The 18,392-nt window shown below is 34.9% G+C and overlaps 1 protein-coding gene across 1 annotated transcript in view; it reads left to right on the top strand.

Moving 5' to 3' along the window:
• DNAH12 (dynein axonemal heavy chain 12) overlaps positions 1–17,672 on the top strand; it is a 72,140-nt gene extending 54,468 nt beyond the window's left edge. Inside the window, exons 56-74 of the mRNA XM_068408550.1 lie at positions 648–862; positions 1,761–1,953; positions 2,822–3,014; positions 4,009–4,181; positions 4,674–4,814; positions 5,884–6,042; positions 7,062–7,206; positions 8,049–8,199; positions 8,525–8,778; positions 9,339–9,479; positions 10,310–10,447; positions 12,143–12,376; positions 12,897–13,082; positions 13,618–13,721; positions 14,827–15,031; positions 15,226–15,363; positions 15,833–15,924; positions 16,178–16,245; positions 17,372–17,672. Of these exons, the coding sequence (XP_068264651.1) occupies positions 648–862; positions 1,761–1,953; positions 2,822–3,014; positions 4,009–4,181; positions 4,674–4,814; positions 5,884–6,042; positions 7,062–7,206; positions 8,049–8,199; positions 8,525–8,778; positions 9,339–9,479; positions 10,310–10,447; positions 12,143–12,376; positions 12,897–13,082; positions 13,618–13,721; positions 14,827–15,031; positions 15,226–15,363; positions 15,833–15,924; positions 16,178–16,245; positions 17,372–17,562 (3,121 nt within the window). The 3' untranslated portion in view covers positions 17,563–17,672. The remainder of the gene's footprint in view (positions 1–647; positions 863–1,760; positions 1,954–2,821; positions 3,015–4,008; positions 4,182–4,673; positions 4,815–5,883; positions 6,043–7,061; positions 7,207–8,048; positions 8,200–8,524; positions 8,779–9,338; positions 9,480–10,309; positions 10,448–12,142; positions 12,377–12,896; positions 13,083–13,617; positions 13,722–14,826; positions 15,032–15,225; positions 15,364–15,832; positions 15,925–16,177; positions 16,246–17,371) is intronic.
• Positions 17,673–18,392: the final 720 nt, after the last annotated feature.

The raw sequence follows: 18,392 nt of genomic DNA, 5'->3' as shown, positions 1-18,392 counted from the left end.
GTGTTCTCCTAAGAATTAGTCTTTGTGACAGATTAGGATTACAGTGTGTAATTCTATTTTTAGAATGTTGCTTAGTTCTCTGAGGATGCAGTTAGAAGAAGTGTTTGATATCATTCATGCCTGACGTATTAAAATACATACATATATAGGAAATTGGCAAGTGCAAAGGGGGACGAATGTACTGAAGAGAACTAAAATACTGGCACTTTTCCCTGCCCCGCTTACATTTCCAGTCTTATACTATCTGATATACCAACATCTCAGATTTAAATTGCAACTAATTGTTGATTTTTTTTCTTTTAAGTGAACAAATATGAGAACCAACCCAAAATCTGTAAAAATAAATACATTTTAAATACTGAGAATTCCAGGGGAGAGGCAGAACAAGATTTTAAAAGAATTCTGCATTCCGTTGTATTTTATGAAAAATGTTATGAACATTTTTGCAATTCTTTAAACTACTTTTGGTATTACTTTTCAAGTTATGATAAAACACCTATGCATCCATTTTTCACTGATCTCTTAAAATAACAGAATCAAAGCTCTGTCACTTTTTCCTTGACGGTCTGACACAGAAACATTTTAAAATAATTTAAGATTTTGAAAAACTCCTGCAAGCACTGAGAAAACTGTCTTGTATGTTCTAGGCCATTAATGATTGATCCTCAAGGTCAGGCAAACAAATGGATCAAGAATTTTGAGAAAGAAAACCGCCTGAATGTCATCAAGGTCAGTGACACAGATTATATGAGAACCGTGGAGAACTGCATTCAGTTTGGAACTCCACTTCTGCTAGAAAATGTTGGAGAAGAACTAGACCCATCACTTGAACCTCTGCTACTGAAACAGACTTTTAAACAGGGTAGGTGAAATAATTTTGAACCCTGAAGTAGGTTACATTAATGTTCATTTTATAATCTATGGTACTGTCTGATGTTTTTTCTTATTACTCGCTTGTTTATTGCTGCCTGTGGTAAGAGGAAGGTAATTTCACAACAGCCTGAAGTTTTATTTTATTTTTTCCTAAATATCATTCATATATCACATGATAGTGATTTTATGTGAAAACCTTCACCAAGTCACTGTAGGAGACTAAATGAAGACACTTAGCTCTGCAAAGGAAGATAAGGGAAGTTATGTTTTGCTTGTTCATTATCATATGTTTTAGTTTAATACTAATATTTACTAAATTTTGCACAAATCAAGAAAAGCTGTCAAGGCATTTTTGTTAAGGCACAATTTGCCTGTGTTTCTCCGAAACTTGTTAAGTAGCTATGAATTTGGTTTTCAACTTTTCTTTCTTTTCCTCCTGGATAAAGACAGAAAAATGCAGACAAACACAAATATGTTTTCTTTCCTTCTTACACAGTTTATTTTTACTGGTTTTCATGTTCATACTAAATGTTTTTTTGAGTTTCCTAATTCAGACAGGTAATTCAAGGAGTCGTCAGTAAGAATATTGTATTTGAGAATAATTCCATGGCTCTCTGTTACCATCTCCAGTATTGTATATGCACATTGAAAGTACAGTAGTAATTTGAGTGACCCAGTTTCATCTGCTAAGAGTAAAATGTGGCCTCGTGGAAGTCTGTGAGAATTTTTCAGACTATCAGATTTATGTATTTATTTATTTATTTCTACTTTTTCAGGAAATCTGTCCTTGACAAGAAATTTGCTTTTATTTAATCACAAAAGTATTTTTTTCTGTACGTAATTGAAGTAGATAATGATTTTCTTAACATTTCTCATCTTAACTTTAGGAGGCATGGAGTGTATCAGGCTTGGTGAGACCATTATTGAGTATTCCAGTGACTTCAGGTTTTTTATTACCACAAAACTGAGAAATCCACATTATATGCCTGAACTTGCTACTAAAGTTTCTTTACTCAATTTTATGATAACACCAGAAGGACTTGAAGATCAATTGCTAGGTATTGTGGTAGCAAAAGAGAGGTAAGTCTCTCTTTATGGCAAATAGCCATTTAAATTTTTTATGACGTAATTCCAAGGAAATGAGAGATTAATTAATTGTAAAGCAAAATGAATGTTACATGGTGGTGTAAACGTTGCTCAGTAACAGCTTTGAAAAAAAATAGTTGTTTTTCTAATTTTCATATCTAAAAAGTTTTTTAGGGAAACAGATTGTCATGTTTACTGTGGGGTAAGTGTCCACAAGTTTATTAAAATAGCAGAAGTAAAATCATTGTTTTTCATAGCAATTTTCCCCTGAAATAGTCCTTGAATGTTAGAAAACTATGTAAATATTATTTGAAGTTTAAATCATTATTGTGATTTTTGCAGTGTGACTGAGCTGCTAGACAAGGATGCAGAATTATGAGGATTTAGTTTTAATTTCATATGAAATAAATGCACAGTACCTCTGAAACTGATTATGGGTCTTATCTGAACCCTCACAGAGATACAGAGAAGTAGTATCTGGGTAGTACGGAAATGTCTATGCAATTGGGCTAAATCCTGTTTGCTAAAAAAGTGTTTCCAGCACTAAACTTATTCCACATACCACACGGTGTTTTTTCAGGCAGCAGGGATATAATAAAGGAAAACTAGGACGTGCTGACATTTGCAAAATGCGAAGAGGTTAAAGTTTAGACCATCATTTCCAAATACTGTACTGAAGTTATGCAAAGAAATCTGTACTCAGAATTATAAATATATGCTAATCAGTAACAACCTATTTAAACTGAAGAGAATATTCACAAATATTCATTGTAGGAAGAGGGAGTCATCTTCACAGGCTTCCTCTACAGTCAGTGGAAGATGAACATTGACTAGTTTTGCTGTGTGCTTTTTTCTCTATTAGACCAGAATTAGAAGAGGAAAGAAATGCTCTCATCCTTCAGTCTGCAGCCAATAAAAAGCATCTAAAAGAAATTGAGAAGAAAATTTTAGAAACTTTACATTCATCTGAAGGGAATATTCTGGAAGACGAGACTGCTATCGAGGTCTTGGATTCTGCTAAAATAACAGCTAATGAGATCACTAAAAAACAGCAGGTCAGGAATATGTCCGCGTGCTTTCCTTAACAATACACAGAAATTAAATGTTAAAATTTGCAGCTAGCAGAACGACTGTGAATTAGATGCAAAGCATAAGGAGGAAATTCTGTGCTTATGAAATGTGAAGAGAAATAAAATTGGATCCATTCTAGAATCTTCACTGATAGTTTATTCAGTCTTTAACTTAACATGTTTTAAAGAATGTGTATCTGTCTATAAGGACTGAGTGAAAAGTAATAAATTCTGAAGTTAAGGTAACACATTAAGATAAAGGAAGGAACTAATTTTTTAAAACAACAAAAATATTCAGGGAGACATTAATAATCTGGGTTACTAATATAGGTATGCAAGCCGAGATTCTTTTGTTATACTTAATGCATAAAATACCAGCTGAAGTCAATGAGAGCTAAATAACATTGGTAAGAGAATAAAGATTTTTTTCAATTTTTTTAAATTACTTTAGAATGAACAGAAATCAAATAGTGTTTTCTTTAAGCTGATATTGGCCTTACTGCTACTTGTTAATGCCTATCAGATGTAATCTCAGAATTTCTCTGATGGTCAAATTTAAAAAAACCATTTTATAGTCAAAGTATTGTTTTGTATAAAGCAGATTTAGAGTAGAATAAGTAAAGCTTAAATACATAACCAGTCTGAAATTAGTAATATTTTTGAATATTGCAGAGATAGATTGATACTTTTGATGGTAAATGATGCGTGAAAACTGTTGTGCCTCCTTTGTCCTTTGTTTTGACTATTGCATCCTGCAGTATAGATAAATAGATCAGACCGTACTATGTTAAGGGCAAGTACTCATTTTACCTGGTGTAGTCTTTATCTACTGTGATTGTGCCTTTTGGAACATAAAAGTTGTCTTAATCTGGTGTTATAAAGTGCTGTATAGAGCTATTTTAATAATGTTATGAAGTAGTAATATTTTTGTACAAAGAATATCGAAAGCTTTTCTTTATCCACTACTATTGATATATAGATTGCAGAGAAAACGGAACTTGAAATAGCTGAATCTCGAGAAGGCTATCGACCTGTTGCAAAGCGTTCATCAGTGGTGTTCTTTAGTATTGCAGACTTGGCAAACATTGATCCCATGTACCAGTACTCCCTTAGCTGGTTTGTTAATCTCTTCATCAGCTCTATTCATGATAGGTAAATACAGTCTTTCTGGTGTAAAATAAGGTGTTTTCATTCTCTTCTTATGAACAGTTCTCTCAATTTTGAAACCATTTACCTATTATCTCCTTAAATGCAGGCTTTTGAAACAAAATATGATTTGTTAATGAAGGAAATGCTCTTTTTAGTTACTGTTTGAGCAAATCATGAACTGTAAGCTTGTGCTTTATTTGTTTTCAAGAATGTGACTTACAGAGAGCGTGAAGTCTGATTCTGACCTAGGCTCCATTATGAACACTGAGTGCCACCACCTAATGCTGGCAAATTTATTTTAGCTCATTATTTCGCTTGGGAGCTGTAAAACATGTACTGTAATTGAAATTTTGGGGAAATGGACATCTAAGTGCCTTGTGGAGCATGTGGGTCTAACATAAGTCCTCCACAACCCTAAATAGATCTAGATTTCTTAACTGACTTGCCTGAGTTATTCAATTTCAAGTCTCAGTTTCTCTCTTCTTTTCTTTCTAGTAACAAATCTAAAATTTTGGAGAAGCGACTTCGATATCTAAATGATCATTTCACCTACAATTTGTATTGCAATGTGTGTCGTTCACTGTTTGAAAAGGACAAGCTGCTCTTCTCGTTTTTGCTATGTTGTAATCTTCTCGTGTAAGCTCATTTTTGTGAAGTCTCTTAATAATAGAAACTAATAATCCTGATCTAGTGAAAGATGTCCCTGCTCATTGCAGGGGCGTTGGAGTAGATGATCTTAAAGGTCTCTTCCAACTCAAACCATTCTATGGTACTATGATTCTATGATTTTCTTACAATGGAAAAGGTATTAATGAGAGAGCATGTTCTTGTGCATATTGATAATAATGCCTTTGGAGTAAGGTCATGAATGTTTTAGGTTTGCTAATACTGATAATCTTGACAAGTGAAAGAGTATGCAAGTGCATGTGTCACTGCTGCTGGGCACATTATGAAAAGAAAGTTCCTACGCTCATTTAAATCAATGGTTTTGTCAATGATACACCTTTGACTTCCTTTACAAGACCTGGGTAGTGCTACATAGCATCCTTATGTCAAGAACAATTGCTATTATATAGGAAAATGTTTTAGAAAGAAATCTGAGACAGTAATGTGCCATCTCAACAACTTCTAGGCTTTTGTCTCTTTTTTTTCATTTTCTCTCTTTCTCTTTTATCTTTTTGCATACATCATGAGCTCTCAGCTGCAGTCTTCTCTCTTCTACCAGCTTTTTAGTTTTGTCTTCCTGTTTTTTTGTAGTTTTGTGTGAATATATTGTGAAAGGAAAGATAAGTTCAAAATTGCACAATTACAACCATAATGTGCATACTTACTTGCATACTTACTTAATTACAATGTGTACACATCTGTATATGGACCATTCTTCATGGGCCAATTTGTAAGGCTACTGTGTTCCCAGAACCCATTATTTTCTATAAAGCCTTTAAAAATCAGGAATAATTGCACTTTTTAAAAACAAATAAGCAGATATATACTATTTACCTCTTGAAACTCTTACTGTACTCTTAAGCAGTCATTTTTACCATACAGTGTTTTACCTATATAGAATACTGAGATCTGATCTTGGCTATTACTGCAGTAGAAGTATTACTAAATGGCAGTAAAGTGTAATTAATTTTAAACAGCTCTTTATTTTATGTAAAATTGTATCTCAATAACTGAATATTATCCATATTTTTTAATATAGGGCTAAAAATGAAATACAACATCAGGAGTTTATGTTCTTACTAACTGGGGGCGTGGGTCTCAAGAATAAGTACAAGAATCCAGCTCCATCTTGGCTACCAGATAAGAGCTGGGATGAATTATGTCATGCAAGTGAAATCCCAGCTTTGAAAGGACTGAGGTATAGTAAAATGTTGATGTGAATTAGCCTTAATTGTTTTTGACCAAAGAGTAAGATGCTGAAAGAAATGTTTCCTATCCATTTTCCAAACCAGTGCCAGAATGCCAACATGGTAAAACTAGGCCTTTTTTTCATCATTAGGTTTGATTCACTTATTTAAGTCAGTCAGATAGCTAATTATGATATTATTTAATTAAACTATTTTCCTAAATTATTTGAGGCGTTCCCTAAAGTAACTTTTGTTTTAGAATGTCTCCAGGCTAGAGAAGTAGTGTTTCAAGGGGGTCAGTGGAGGTCAAAGGAAGTATATGAAGCAAAATTCCACTGCAGTGCTGGGGGAGGAATTTTTCTGGTAAAATCTAATCTCCTGAAATCAGGAACATTTCACCCTGAATTTGAATAGAATTTAACCCTAAATTCTGGAGCCAGCATGGATGTGCAATTCTTGCATTATAAATAGCTGACAGAACTCGAATATTTGGAGGATTTGGATCTGACAGCGGAAACACTGCTCTGTTAGAAGAAGTTATTTGGGGCTGTTTTGTGTTCTTCTCCCTTTGGAGTTTTACTAGTAATGTGGATGATGATCCAGCCTTTAAACAGTCTGAGAGTTATCCCGTTGCAGAGGATGTATTCTGCATATTGTGTGGAGGAAAATATTCTTTTTTATCTCGTTTAATTTCCTGTTAATTTTCTTCAGTTAAAGAGTGGAGTTTTCCTGAAATAAGAGGCAGAAAATTCACCCAGACCTGTGAAGATCCAAGCCGTGCTGGCTGGAGGAATAGGCAGAACTTATTGTCAACTTGGAACCTTTCAGGTGCAGTCTTGTGTGTCTGCATCAGCATGGTGGGAAAAGGTTTTTCACTCTTCAGCATGGAGAAGCTCAACTGTAGGATTATTTGCTTATATAGATGTGGAGTGGCTTGTATGACAATACAACGTAACTGGCTTTTGATACATACCAAAAACCAGACTCCAGGTATTTACAGTAACTGGAAGTGCTTTTTTTTTTTCTCTAGGAGTCACATCTCTGAAAATATAACTGAATGGCAAAAATTTTATGACAGCAAAGAGCCGCAAAGCTTTCCATTACCAGAAGAATTAAATAATAAGTTAAATGAATTACAAAAGATTATAATTCTTCGGTGCTTAAGACCAGACAAGGTAAAATGATCTTTTGTCAAGTGTTTGTAGACTGTTCCATGTCTTGTAGCATAGTTTGCACTGGTTGTTAAAATAACTAACCTTTTCTTCGTCATATTTTATTACGAAAATAAATGCTATTCTTATTTTTCAATTGAGCAATACAAACACCACAAGCATCAGCTGAGATATTTTGTCTGATGTGATTTAACGCATTTTTCAGAGTATACTCATTGTTCTAGTTTTCTTAGAGTGCTTGTTCATGTTTAGTCTGTTTGCTGGTGCACCCAATATACTCAAGAGCAGGATATATTAGCCTGAACAAATACACAGAGTATCTAGTACCATGTGCTTTCATACAAAGGATTTCAAGGCAAAGAGAGATCAAATGCGTTGATTTGAACAGCCAAGGCGAACTTTTAACACATTCTGTCTTTGGTGCACTTAGCAAATTGTATTGTATGCACTTTAGGAACAACGTTAGGATTTAAAGTACATAGTGCAATTCCTCCTTAGAATTAATTAAAACTAATTACATTAATATTTACTGAAGGGGCATGTGCTGGTCCTCTACATCAGGTAAAGCCTGAATTAATGTAATTTAATATTGTTTACATGAGATGTTATCTTTTATTTTCTAAAAGCATTATTATTCCTCTTGCAAGAAAAAAAAGGGGGGGATGTCAACAAGAGGTGAAACCTTTGCTTCTGAAGCATTCAGCCAGACTAGTCTCAAATCTTGCAAAGCAGAGAGGTGTCTGTAGGCTCAGGAATGTAACTAATTTATGGTACATAAAAGATGCTGTCAAATATGCAGTTATGTTTAATTTATGTTAATGGTTTGTATTTACTTTTTTTACCAGATTGGTCCAGCTGTAACAGCATTTGTAACTGATAAACTGGGGAAGAAATTTGTACAGCCACCACCTTTTGATCTAACACAAAGTTACTTAGATTCAAATTCTACAATCCCTTTGATATTTGTGCTATCTCCAGGAGCAGATCCCATGTCAAGTAAGTATACACAGAAAGAAAACAAAAGCATAGGACAGCTTTTCAGATTAGGGACCTGAATTTCCCCTTCAGTACACAATGAGGATTATTGTGCACTTTGTGCAAGTAGATTTGAGTGCATCATGTCACAATGGTAAAATTCTGTGTTCCCTAAAAATGGGAATGGTATTTTAAAGTGAACAAATTTTATACTCTTCATCAAAGCTATACTATCTTGTTGTATGTACATTTTGACAAAATAGTAATAAACATTTTAAAATATTTTTTTCCTGACATAACTTATTTTTAATGAAGAAATGCTAAAATCTTATGCTTTCTATTCAAGGCCTCCTGAAATTTGCAAATGACAGAGAGATGACTGGAAATAAGTTTCAGTCCATCTCATTAGGACAAGGACAAGGACCTATAGCTACAAAAATGATTCAGAAAGGGATGGAAGAAGGAACCTGGATTTGTTTACAAAATTGTCACTTAGCTGTCTCCTGGATGCCGATGCTGGAGAAAATATGTGAAGAGTTTAACAGTGAAAAATGTCATCCAGCCTTCAGACTTTGGCTTACTAGTTACCCTTCACCGAAGGTACATGCATTGCCAAATACTCTGTATTTGGGGAAAGGAAAAGTTGATGACGTTTTTAGGAAATATTCATATCCCTGAATGAGCTGATAATACGGAACTTCTCTGAAATACAATGAGGCTGCTGAAGAGATAATTTAATCAAGAAAGGACATTTCAAAAAAATTATAAATCAAGCTTCCTTTGTAATTTTTTTATATTGTGTTGTGTGATACTTTGTGTACTGGTGAACGGAACTGCATTTTGCCAGCATTGGTAATTAAGAAGTTTTTATGCTGTCACCGAGGTTTTGTTTCATGTAAATTCAAAAATCTAATTTTGCATTTTATTTATAAGGTGTTGAATACCAAGAAAATGTTTTAAAATACAGGTTTGTAGTTTACAGCAAGGTCTTACTTTCTTGATGCCTTTGAGAATTTTTTTTAAGATCTGTTGATGTTTAGAATTTAATTTCTTACAGATAATTGTTTATGTAACAAAGACAGAGTAATAATATATTGTTATAACAATACAGCATCTATTCCACACTTTCTGAATGCATTTTTGCTATTTTTTATTTTTAGTTTCCAGTAACCATTCTGCAGAATGGAGTGAAGATGACAAATGAACCTCCTACTGGTCTCCGGTTAAACCTACTTCAGTCATTTCTTTCTGATCCTATTTCTGATCCTGCATTCTTCTCTGGATGCCCTGAAAAGGAGTTGGTAATGTGCCTATCTGTTGACAGTTTTATTCTTTTTTTTTTTTTTTTTTTTTTTCATCCACAGATATACTGATTTCTGTCCAGTGAATATTATAAGCAAAAATTTTTACTATGGTTATAAGCTTAGGTTTTGCAATGATAAAGATGATTAGTTGAGAATTACTCTGCCAGGCAATTTCACATGGCGATATTTAAAATGGTTTCTTAGGCTTTATTAAATTACATACATATTACACACACATATTACACAATGTACATAAACTCTGAATATTGATTAGTAGGGCATACCTATCATTATTGAGATGGTAAGCACTAAGATCTTTCCTTGCTATCAGGGACCAGTACTGCACTGCCTGTATGTCTTACTGATAAGTGAGGAACCACTTAGCTAATCATTACCTGTGAAGGAAGTGGAAAAATAGTGGGATTACTCAGAGATATGAGTATGGTAATCAATATACATAGGTGTAAGAGGGTGCATCTAAGGACTTACATTAAACAATATATCTGTATTTTATCTTTGTCTAATGAGCCTTAAAAATAAGTAGGTGGTGCTATTTGAATTCTTATGAAGTCAGCTGCCCTTTACATAGAAGAAGAGAAAAATCTTGTGTAATGGTACTTGAGGAACAAGCTAAATGTGCTTGCATATGTGGCAACTATGTGCATATTTGTTCCCAAGCCAAATAACCACAGCATACTTAATAGTTGCCTGTATTTGTACCCTAGATAGAGAGTGGTAATCAAATGGTGTGTTCTCTTTATAAGTTACAGACTAGCATGAGCATATAGGCTAGTTAATAATACTTTTTTTGTTTGTTTTTCTCAAAGGTATGGGAGAAACTACTCTTTGGAGTTTGTTTTTTCCATGCTCTTGTTCAGGAGAGAAGAAAATTTGGGCCTCTTGGTTGGAATATACCCTATGGATTTAATGAATCAGACTTGCAAATCAGTATCAGACAGCTGCAGGTAAAATCATGTATTGCTACCTTTAACTCTGATCTTGCAAGGCATAGGAACGAGCTGATAGTCAAAAAGAAGCAATACACCTAAGTTACATCAAATGTTCATAGATTTTCATTACTTCAGCTACAATGGCAAGGAATGTCAATCATATTGTAAATATTTTCAAAATCAGAAAAGAAAATAAAAAATTGTTTTTCATGATATTTAGATTCATACGGATGTATGGAATATAATGAGTATATAGGAGTATAATAAGAGTTAAAATTGTCATATATAAGAGCTCACTGTGCTTTAAGTAATACTATGTCAGTGACAGTTACCTATTATGGTGGGGTTTGTTTATTTTTACATATATACTGTTAGTTAAACAAAGCCCCAGTCTATTCTTCTTCCCTAAAATGAAATGCTGAACACCGCTTGACCTTGAGTCTTCTGCAGGCCCTGTGCAGAAAAGTCGGGAGAGCTAAAACTGTGAATTATAGAAGTTGAGACTGAACTGGTGGAAAAGTTATCAAGATGTTAATGAAAGACATCAGAGGGTTCTGAAGACTGGAAGAAAAATTATGTGAAATACACATTTCTTTGTGACACAGAGAAGTGTCCTTCTAGAAAGTTTAGACTGGAAAAGCTATGCAGCTGTAAATAATTCATGAATGACTTGGATGACTTACTAATTTGGATATTCAGAAGAGGCTTTTACTGCTAACTCCTCTTTATTTTAAACAGTAATTTTACATGAAAAAAGATTTCAGAATTTGAATTTCCAACTGTTACGACCTGGTCGCAACTAGTTCATAAATCCTTTGGAGTAAATTAAGGTGAAACGACACCAAATAACTGGTATGAAATTAAGAACAACTTATTAATACAGGGAAAGTTGCATGGTTGTGGGTGTCTTGGGTTTCTAAAGGCATTGAGAAAAGAGTGAAAAAGAAAAAGGAAAAGAGAAAGAGGATAGAGACTATGAGAGAGAGGAAAAGAGAGATCACCACCCTTGGATCCAGCGATGTAAGTTGTCTGTAGAGTCGGTAAATTGCTTGCAGAGTTGCTCCTCCGGTAAACCGCTTGCAGGATCGGTCCTCAGGTGGCGGGCGGGAGCGTGCACCAGTATCCCAAGTGAGAAGGTCTAAATACTTTAGGTCATTTGCATGCGAGATAGGAGAGGGTGGTAACATACTCTCCTCTGCTCGCTTCTCATGCTAATTGAGACGCCTGCGCTTTGTAGTCTTAGATTGTTCTCGAAATGAGTCGGTGGTCCCCCAAGGGGTGTCTGGTGGTCGTGATCCCCCCTAGTTGTGGTGTCCGCTGTATGACCCCGCTTCTGCACAAGCGTGGTTGAGGCCTTGCAAAGTTGTCGCACATGTAGGCTGGCCCCAAGGAAAAGATACCATCCGACCTTATCTCTTCCTCCAGACAGAGTTGTAAATCACAACAATTAAGGCACAGCAGGGGTAGTGTTCTGTTCCCAAGGCCCTTATCTTTTGCCAGACTTGCAGGCCTCTGTAGTACACATACCCTCCTCCAGCCAGAGTTGTCAAACAAGTTGTTTAAGGCATACAAACTCTGTCTGTCACACCAACACTTAACATAAACTTCAGTTTTGCATGCACTATAGCTTCCAACCCTTTAGTCTGTAGGTCACACTGTTGTTCTGTGGATATTTCAAGTCTCTAGAATTACTCATGTCTTCTATTTCAGTTATTCATAAATGAATATAGCCGTGTTCCTTTTGAAGCTATATCTTACCTAACTGGTGAGTGCAACTATGGAGGTCGAGTGACAGATGACTGGGACAGACGTTTACTGATGACAATGCTGGGTGACTTCTATAATCCAGATATAATTGAAAATCCTCGTTACACTTTTTCTCCCAGTGGCAACTACTATGCTCCACCAAAAGGCACGTATGAGGACTACATTGAGTTTATTAAGGTAAAAAGAAGCAACAAGATTTTGAACTGTTATAATGATGATGTGATGTTATAATGATGATGTGATGTTATAATGATGATGTGATGTTATAATGATGATGTGATGTTATAATGATGATGTTATAATGATGATGTGCTAAGGAAGCAATCCTTAAAGGTTTCTCTGCGTTAAAAAGGTAGTTTTGCAGCACATTAAACTACATGCTTGGCTTCTTGCCTGACATCCTTGTATGCTCCTTGCCATGATCTAGAATGTTTCTGAGAGGGAGAGGGAATCAGTAACTAGACAGGAGGTCCTAGCATAGATAATCGAGAATTCCTTAGGAATGGCTTTCTATAAGTGACATGATGGCTCTGTCACCAGTAATACTGTCTGCAGATACCTACCATAAAGGTCCTTATCCACCTTCAGTTGAAGTCAGTGGTAGTTTTCCACTTGGCTTCTTAAAGAAGCCTTGGATCTAATTCCTAGCATGCTGCTTTATCTCATGCAGATGTTTATTGTTTTTTTTTTGTTTTAGAGTCTTCCCTTTAGTCAGCAACCAGAGGTATTTGGTTTGCATGAAAATGTGGATATTTCAAAAGATCTTCAGCAAACTAAGATCCTCTTTGAATCTCTGCTTTTAACACAAGGAGGAGTCACTCAGGGAACTTCTGGAGGTGGTGACAGTACTCTCTATGAAATTGCAGATGATATTCTCAGCAAGGTATTGTATTATACGAATGACTCCAATTTCTCTTTTTACAAAGCAGAAATTCTTTAGTTAGAATCTTCAGTGTCAAACTGATTTTGTGTTGGAGGAAAAACCTACTGAGAGGAATGTAGTGCAATATGAAAGTGAGAACTTGGGTGGCTGTAACAGACCACAGCTATATTTCGGTTGAAAGATGTTTTATTAAATAGGTAGGAGATAGGAGACAGAGAGAGAAAACAGAGCAAACACAACGTGAAAGAACAGTTGATTCATTCATGTGAACAAGTTTAAAATTAATAAAATTGATACATATTCATAACTTTTCATGGTAGGTTTAAAAATCTAGGTGATTTTAAAAATATAAACATCACTTTAAAAACCCCATAATTTTTATTTGTATTAAACTACTAAATACTGAATTGATTAGATACTTATCAGGAAGTTTAATGGTATCTATTACTGCAATTTTTTACATCTGCATACTTTTAATATAATACTGATGCATAATGATACATGGAATGATTTCAAAATATGTTGTCATTTACAGCTTCCAAATGATTTTGACATTGAAGGTTGCCTCAGTAAATATCCTGTGAGATATGAAGAAAGTATGAACACTGTGTTGGTGCAAGAAATGGAAAGATTTAACAAGTAAGAGTGTTACATTTTATTAAATGTTGCCCAAATCATTCCATCTGCAGAAAAAGTTCTCGTGCGAATCACACACTGTAAACTGTATGTTCTGTAAAATATTTATTTATTTTGTTCCCTTCTAATTGTCTGCAGTGACACCTGCAGTCCAAGCACCGTTACTCCTTGTGGAAAGTCAGAATGTAGGATAGATGTCAGGAAAAATGATCTAGTGGCAAAATGAACTGAAAGATAAAAATACATAATAGAAGAAGGGAGTCTGAGGAGGCACTTGGAAAACAGAATGTGCAATATTTTTATGTTCCTATTTTTTTTGACTTCACTTTCTCTTTCACCATCTTTATCTATGATTATATTTTATTTTCTTCAAATTTCTGACCAGTAGGGTAAAGGGGTTAGAAACTGTAAAACACACACAGTTGTAGTTTATGAGATATTTTCCTTGATAGTTTCTGCTTATTTCTTTATTGTCTGATATGCTTCTGTTCTAAATTTTTCCTTTTTACCCCTTTCTTGATGCCTTTCTTTCTATACCTTATTTTCACATTTGTTCTTCTAGGATTACAAACCTATAATCGCTTTTATTTTTCTCTTTGGGTCCCTAGTCTCTCTTTTGACTTTGTTTCCTAATTTTCTTTCTTATCTTCCTCTGCTCCTCCAAACTTTCTTCCCTGATTTTCCCTGTCCTTTTCTATTCGTCTCTTCACGTCTCCCACTTTTTTCTCCCAGACTTTCAATAGTGCTCTCTGGCCTTCAGTCTCCCAAGTTTGCCTTGTTGCAGACCCTACCCACCTCTTCTTTTGTTATCTAAACCTCTTTCCATCATCTAGTATACGATGTATACATTTGGAGTTCCAAATTTATCCTCTTACCAAACAATACAGAGTTAACAAAATAATTTATTAAACGGTTCCTAGTCTTAAATAAATCATCACAAATGCACAAATCCATAACTTTACAGATGTGGCTAATTACACAGTTACATAGCAGCTATACAAGTTCTGTAGATGGTTCCATAATCCTGTTTTTTCTTTTTTCCAGTGAGGCTGTTGTGTTTTACAAATCATGCAAAACGTGAAAATTCTGTTTTATATTTTAATTCTAGTTTAATCCGAACTATTCGTATTACGCTAATTAACCTGAAGAAAGCCATTAAAGGAGTGGTTGTTATGGATGCTGAACTGGAGGCTCTGGGTGACAGTCTACTTATTGGAAAAGTTCCTGAGAATTGGGCTAAACGTTCATACCCAAGTCTAAAACCATTAGGGAGCTATATTCTTGATTTTCTGGAAAGGCTGAAATTTTTACAGGTAATGTACAAAAGGCAGTACTACCAATTATTTAATCTACTACTTCATATAATTTGCCCTTTGCGTTAAAGGAGTATTGGGAAAGGAATGATAGACTTCACTTAGATTTTCTGAGTACGTTAGGTAGAAAATGGTCAAACAATATGGGATTTGTCTCTTTCTGATTATTGCATGTGTCGTTTTCCTCTTTCCAGGATTGGTGTGAATTAGGGAAGCCCACTGTTTTTTGGCTGTCGGGATTCTATTTTACGCAAGCTTTCTTAACTGGAGCTATGCAAAACTATGCTAGGAAGCACAGGATCCCTATTGACCTTCTGGGATATGAATTTCAGGTAGAGATAAATTATAAATGCATATTTTATTAATCTGAGTCCTGATGTTGTGGTGAGAGAGTAGTATGTAAATCCTGACTGGAAGGTTCATTTTGCATATAACTCACTGCAATTTGAAGACATAAATTTAATTCTTTGGTAAGGTGGGTATGTTAAATAATGTCTGTAAAAGGGGTATATTAAAAGTAGTTCTATCATTGGACCTGGACCTCCACGCAAGAAAACAGCCTATAGAGTACATATTTGTCTGTGCGATTAAAGCCTTGTTTTATAACCTACAATAAAGGTAATTAACAAACCCACACAAATCTGCTATCTTTATAGTTTTGTATAAAAGTATTACTGAAAGGAACGTATTACTATGTTATTCTCATTTTGGATGATCTTCAGAAAATTGGTTATTGGCATGATACCTCAAAAAGCAAACAGCTGTGAAAGTTTAATAACTTGGAACGCTTATTTCTTGTAGGTTATTCCTCAGGATACTGCTGATACTGCACCAGAAGATGGTGTTTATATCCACGGATTATTTTTAGACGGAGCTCGCTGGGACAGGACCAAGTCAGTAACAAAGTGTTTTACTATGGTTCTGGAAAGCTTTCTTAGGTGCTCAGACAAGATTTGTTTAAATACTTTAAGTGATACTTTTCATATTATTGAAATAACACACCAAATGAAATACTCTTTCCTGCATGGAAAATTGGGGGAAAAAAAACCAAAAACGAGCAAGCAACAACCAAAAAAACACACACTAAAACCCTCCTTAGTTTAACACCAAGCTACAAATAATCACTTTGTTGCTTTCTCTCACCAGGGGAATATTAACTGAGCAGTATCCCAAATTGCTCTTTGATATGATGCCAATCATTTGGATAAAACCAAGTGAGTATAATTTCTTTGAAGTGTGAGCTATTCAACAAGAAATTTCAACAGTGGATTCCTCTTTTATGGAAGGTCAATGCTCCTACCCTCACCAAAGTACCCAAATGTGTGCAGAATTCGCATGCATCTGACCTATGGCTTTTACATTAAAGATTGTGCCTGTTTATCTCGACTTAGTCTCATCTCATCTGAGCAATAGTCCTGTCCCTCTCCCCACAGATGTGTATAATTATGGATTAGACAAAAGGACTAGTTAAATGAAGTTTTTGTAAGAATGTTTAGGTGCTTCCCAGTCTGTTTTTCAACCAGAAGTTAATTTGGATAGGAAAGCACATGGTGCTTGAATTCCTGGCTGTACTCATGTTGAAGAGAACTTTTAATTGGCTTACAGACACTCCGTGTTTTACCTCACATGATTTAGCAAGGTTTGTTCAGGTTATTTTTAGCTGCTATGCTAGTTGCCTGTCATACTAGCAAGATATTTTCTGTAACGCTTGTTTTCCTTGACCAGGAGCAGTAAATCCCTGTTTTTATTCACTTATGTAGGACTTTCTACTGCAACTGTTGCAACTTAGATGTTATTAGCTAAGAAGCAGTCTTACAAAGTTTCCGCTTTTTCTGGCTGTGCTTTCTCTTGAGGTTGGATGGATCTGTTCAGACATGCATGATTTTAGACTTTGCACGAGTTGCATGTCAGCAGTCTAGGCATACAAAGAGTTCCTGCACCTTGGATCTCAAGTGGCTTGAGTTGCAGTTAGGTTCTGTGGCTGCTGGACCAGAATTCTTGTGGAGCTGTTAAAAGCTCGTGTATAAACTATGCTTTAACTATGTAACTATTCAGATTTTAAGGTGTCTTTGAATGATTATAAAGCTGGTAGAAACACAGGGAGGCATAGAGTCCTGAAAACAAATTGTAGTTAAATTAGTTGAGTTTAAAAACAAAACAAACCACACAAGAAAACACAAAAAAAAAGCCAGATAATTTTATTATGTTACTCACAAAACAATTTTGCATTTTTATTTAGCTTTAAGGATGTTACTGTAAATAATTAATATTTGTATGTAGATTATTTTTCTATTAATAGACCTGATGAATGTAATATACTATTTTGGTTTTTCTTTGAAGCTGCAAAATCAGACATAAAGAAATCGAATGCATATATTTGCCCACTCTACAAGACAAGTGAGCGTAAAGGAGTCTTATCTACTACTGGACATTCTACTAACTTTGTCATTGCTTTGACGCTTAACACGGATAAACCAGTCCAACACTGGATCAAACGAGGTGTTGCGTTGCTCTGCCAGCTGGATGACTAACTTCAGACAGTTCAGATACAAACTTCGCAAGATCCCGTTATTTTTGTTAGCTTACAGAGGAAGTGGAACATACTGTCTAAAAGAAATATCTGGACTACTCTGATTTTATTAAGGGCATTTTACCAAAGAGTTTCTGTGAAGAATAAACAATAAAATCTCCCTTATGAGCACCTGCTATGAAGCGGTATCTGTTTCCCTATTGCTCCAGAGAGGCAGTCTGGTTTCAGTTCCTTCACTGATTCTGCACTTTTGTTTTCTTTAAAAAAGAAAAAAAAAGAAAAAAATTTACAGCATTATTCCTAGATCTCCTCTAGCAAAGAACTATTTCTGCCTTGCATTCAAACACAGCCGTCATCAGTTCTTTGTAAGGATCCCTCCGTAAAATACAGGAGGAGTAAATTAAGCACATGAAAGTCTCACTCCATCCTATCTTCGCTATTATAATTAGGCATCTACGTCCTTCATTTCCCTGCTTATTGTGTGTTACACCAGCATAAGTTTTCAGCATGGGTCTGTCTTTCTGAAACTCTACTTTTCCCTTTAAAGACTCTATGTTTATCTTTTGTTTGCTTTTTTATTTATATTAATATATGAATTGTGATTAAGCAATCAGAAACATATTAATTTTTAATAGACTTCTTGCTTGATTTTATTTGCTTGTTTATGTTTACTTTTATTGGTTTTAGTTTTTATTTTTATGCTGTGTTACTCTCTTAGGTAAGCTCCTAACAGTATCTTCAGTGTACTTTCTTAGGAAAGCACAAAGAATTTTCTTTCCATAATGTAATAGTTACTACTTATAGTTCTCAAATTCTCATTCCAAAAACTTC

This window comes from Nyctibius grandis, chromosome 10, assembly GCF_013368605.1.
Source record: "Nyctibius grandis isolate bNycGra1 chromosome 10, bNycGra1.pri, whole genome shotgun sequence".
NCBI classification, from domain to species: Eukaryota; Metazoa; Chordata; class Aves; order Nyctibiiformes; family Nyctibiidae; genus Nyctibius; species Nyctibius grandis.
This window is presented reverse-complemented; position numbering and strand designations above follow the sequence as displayed.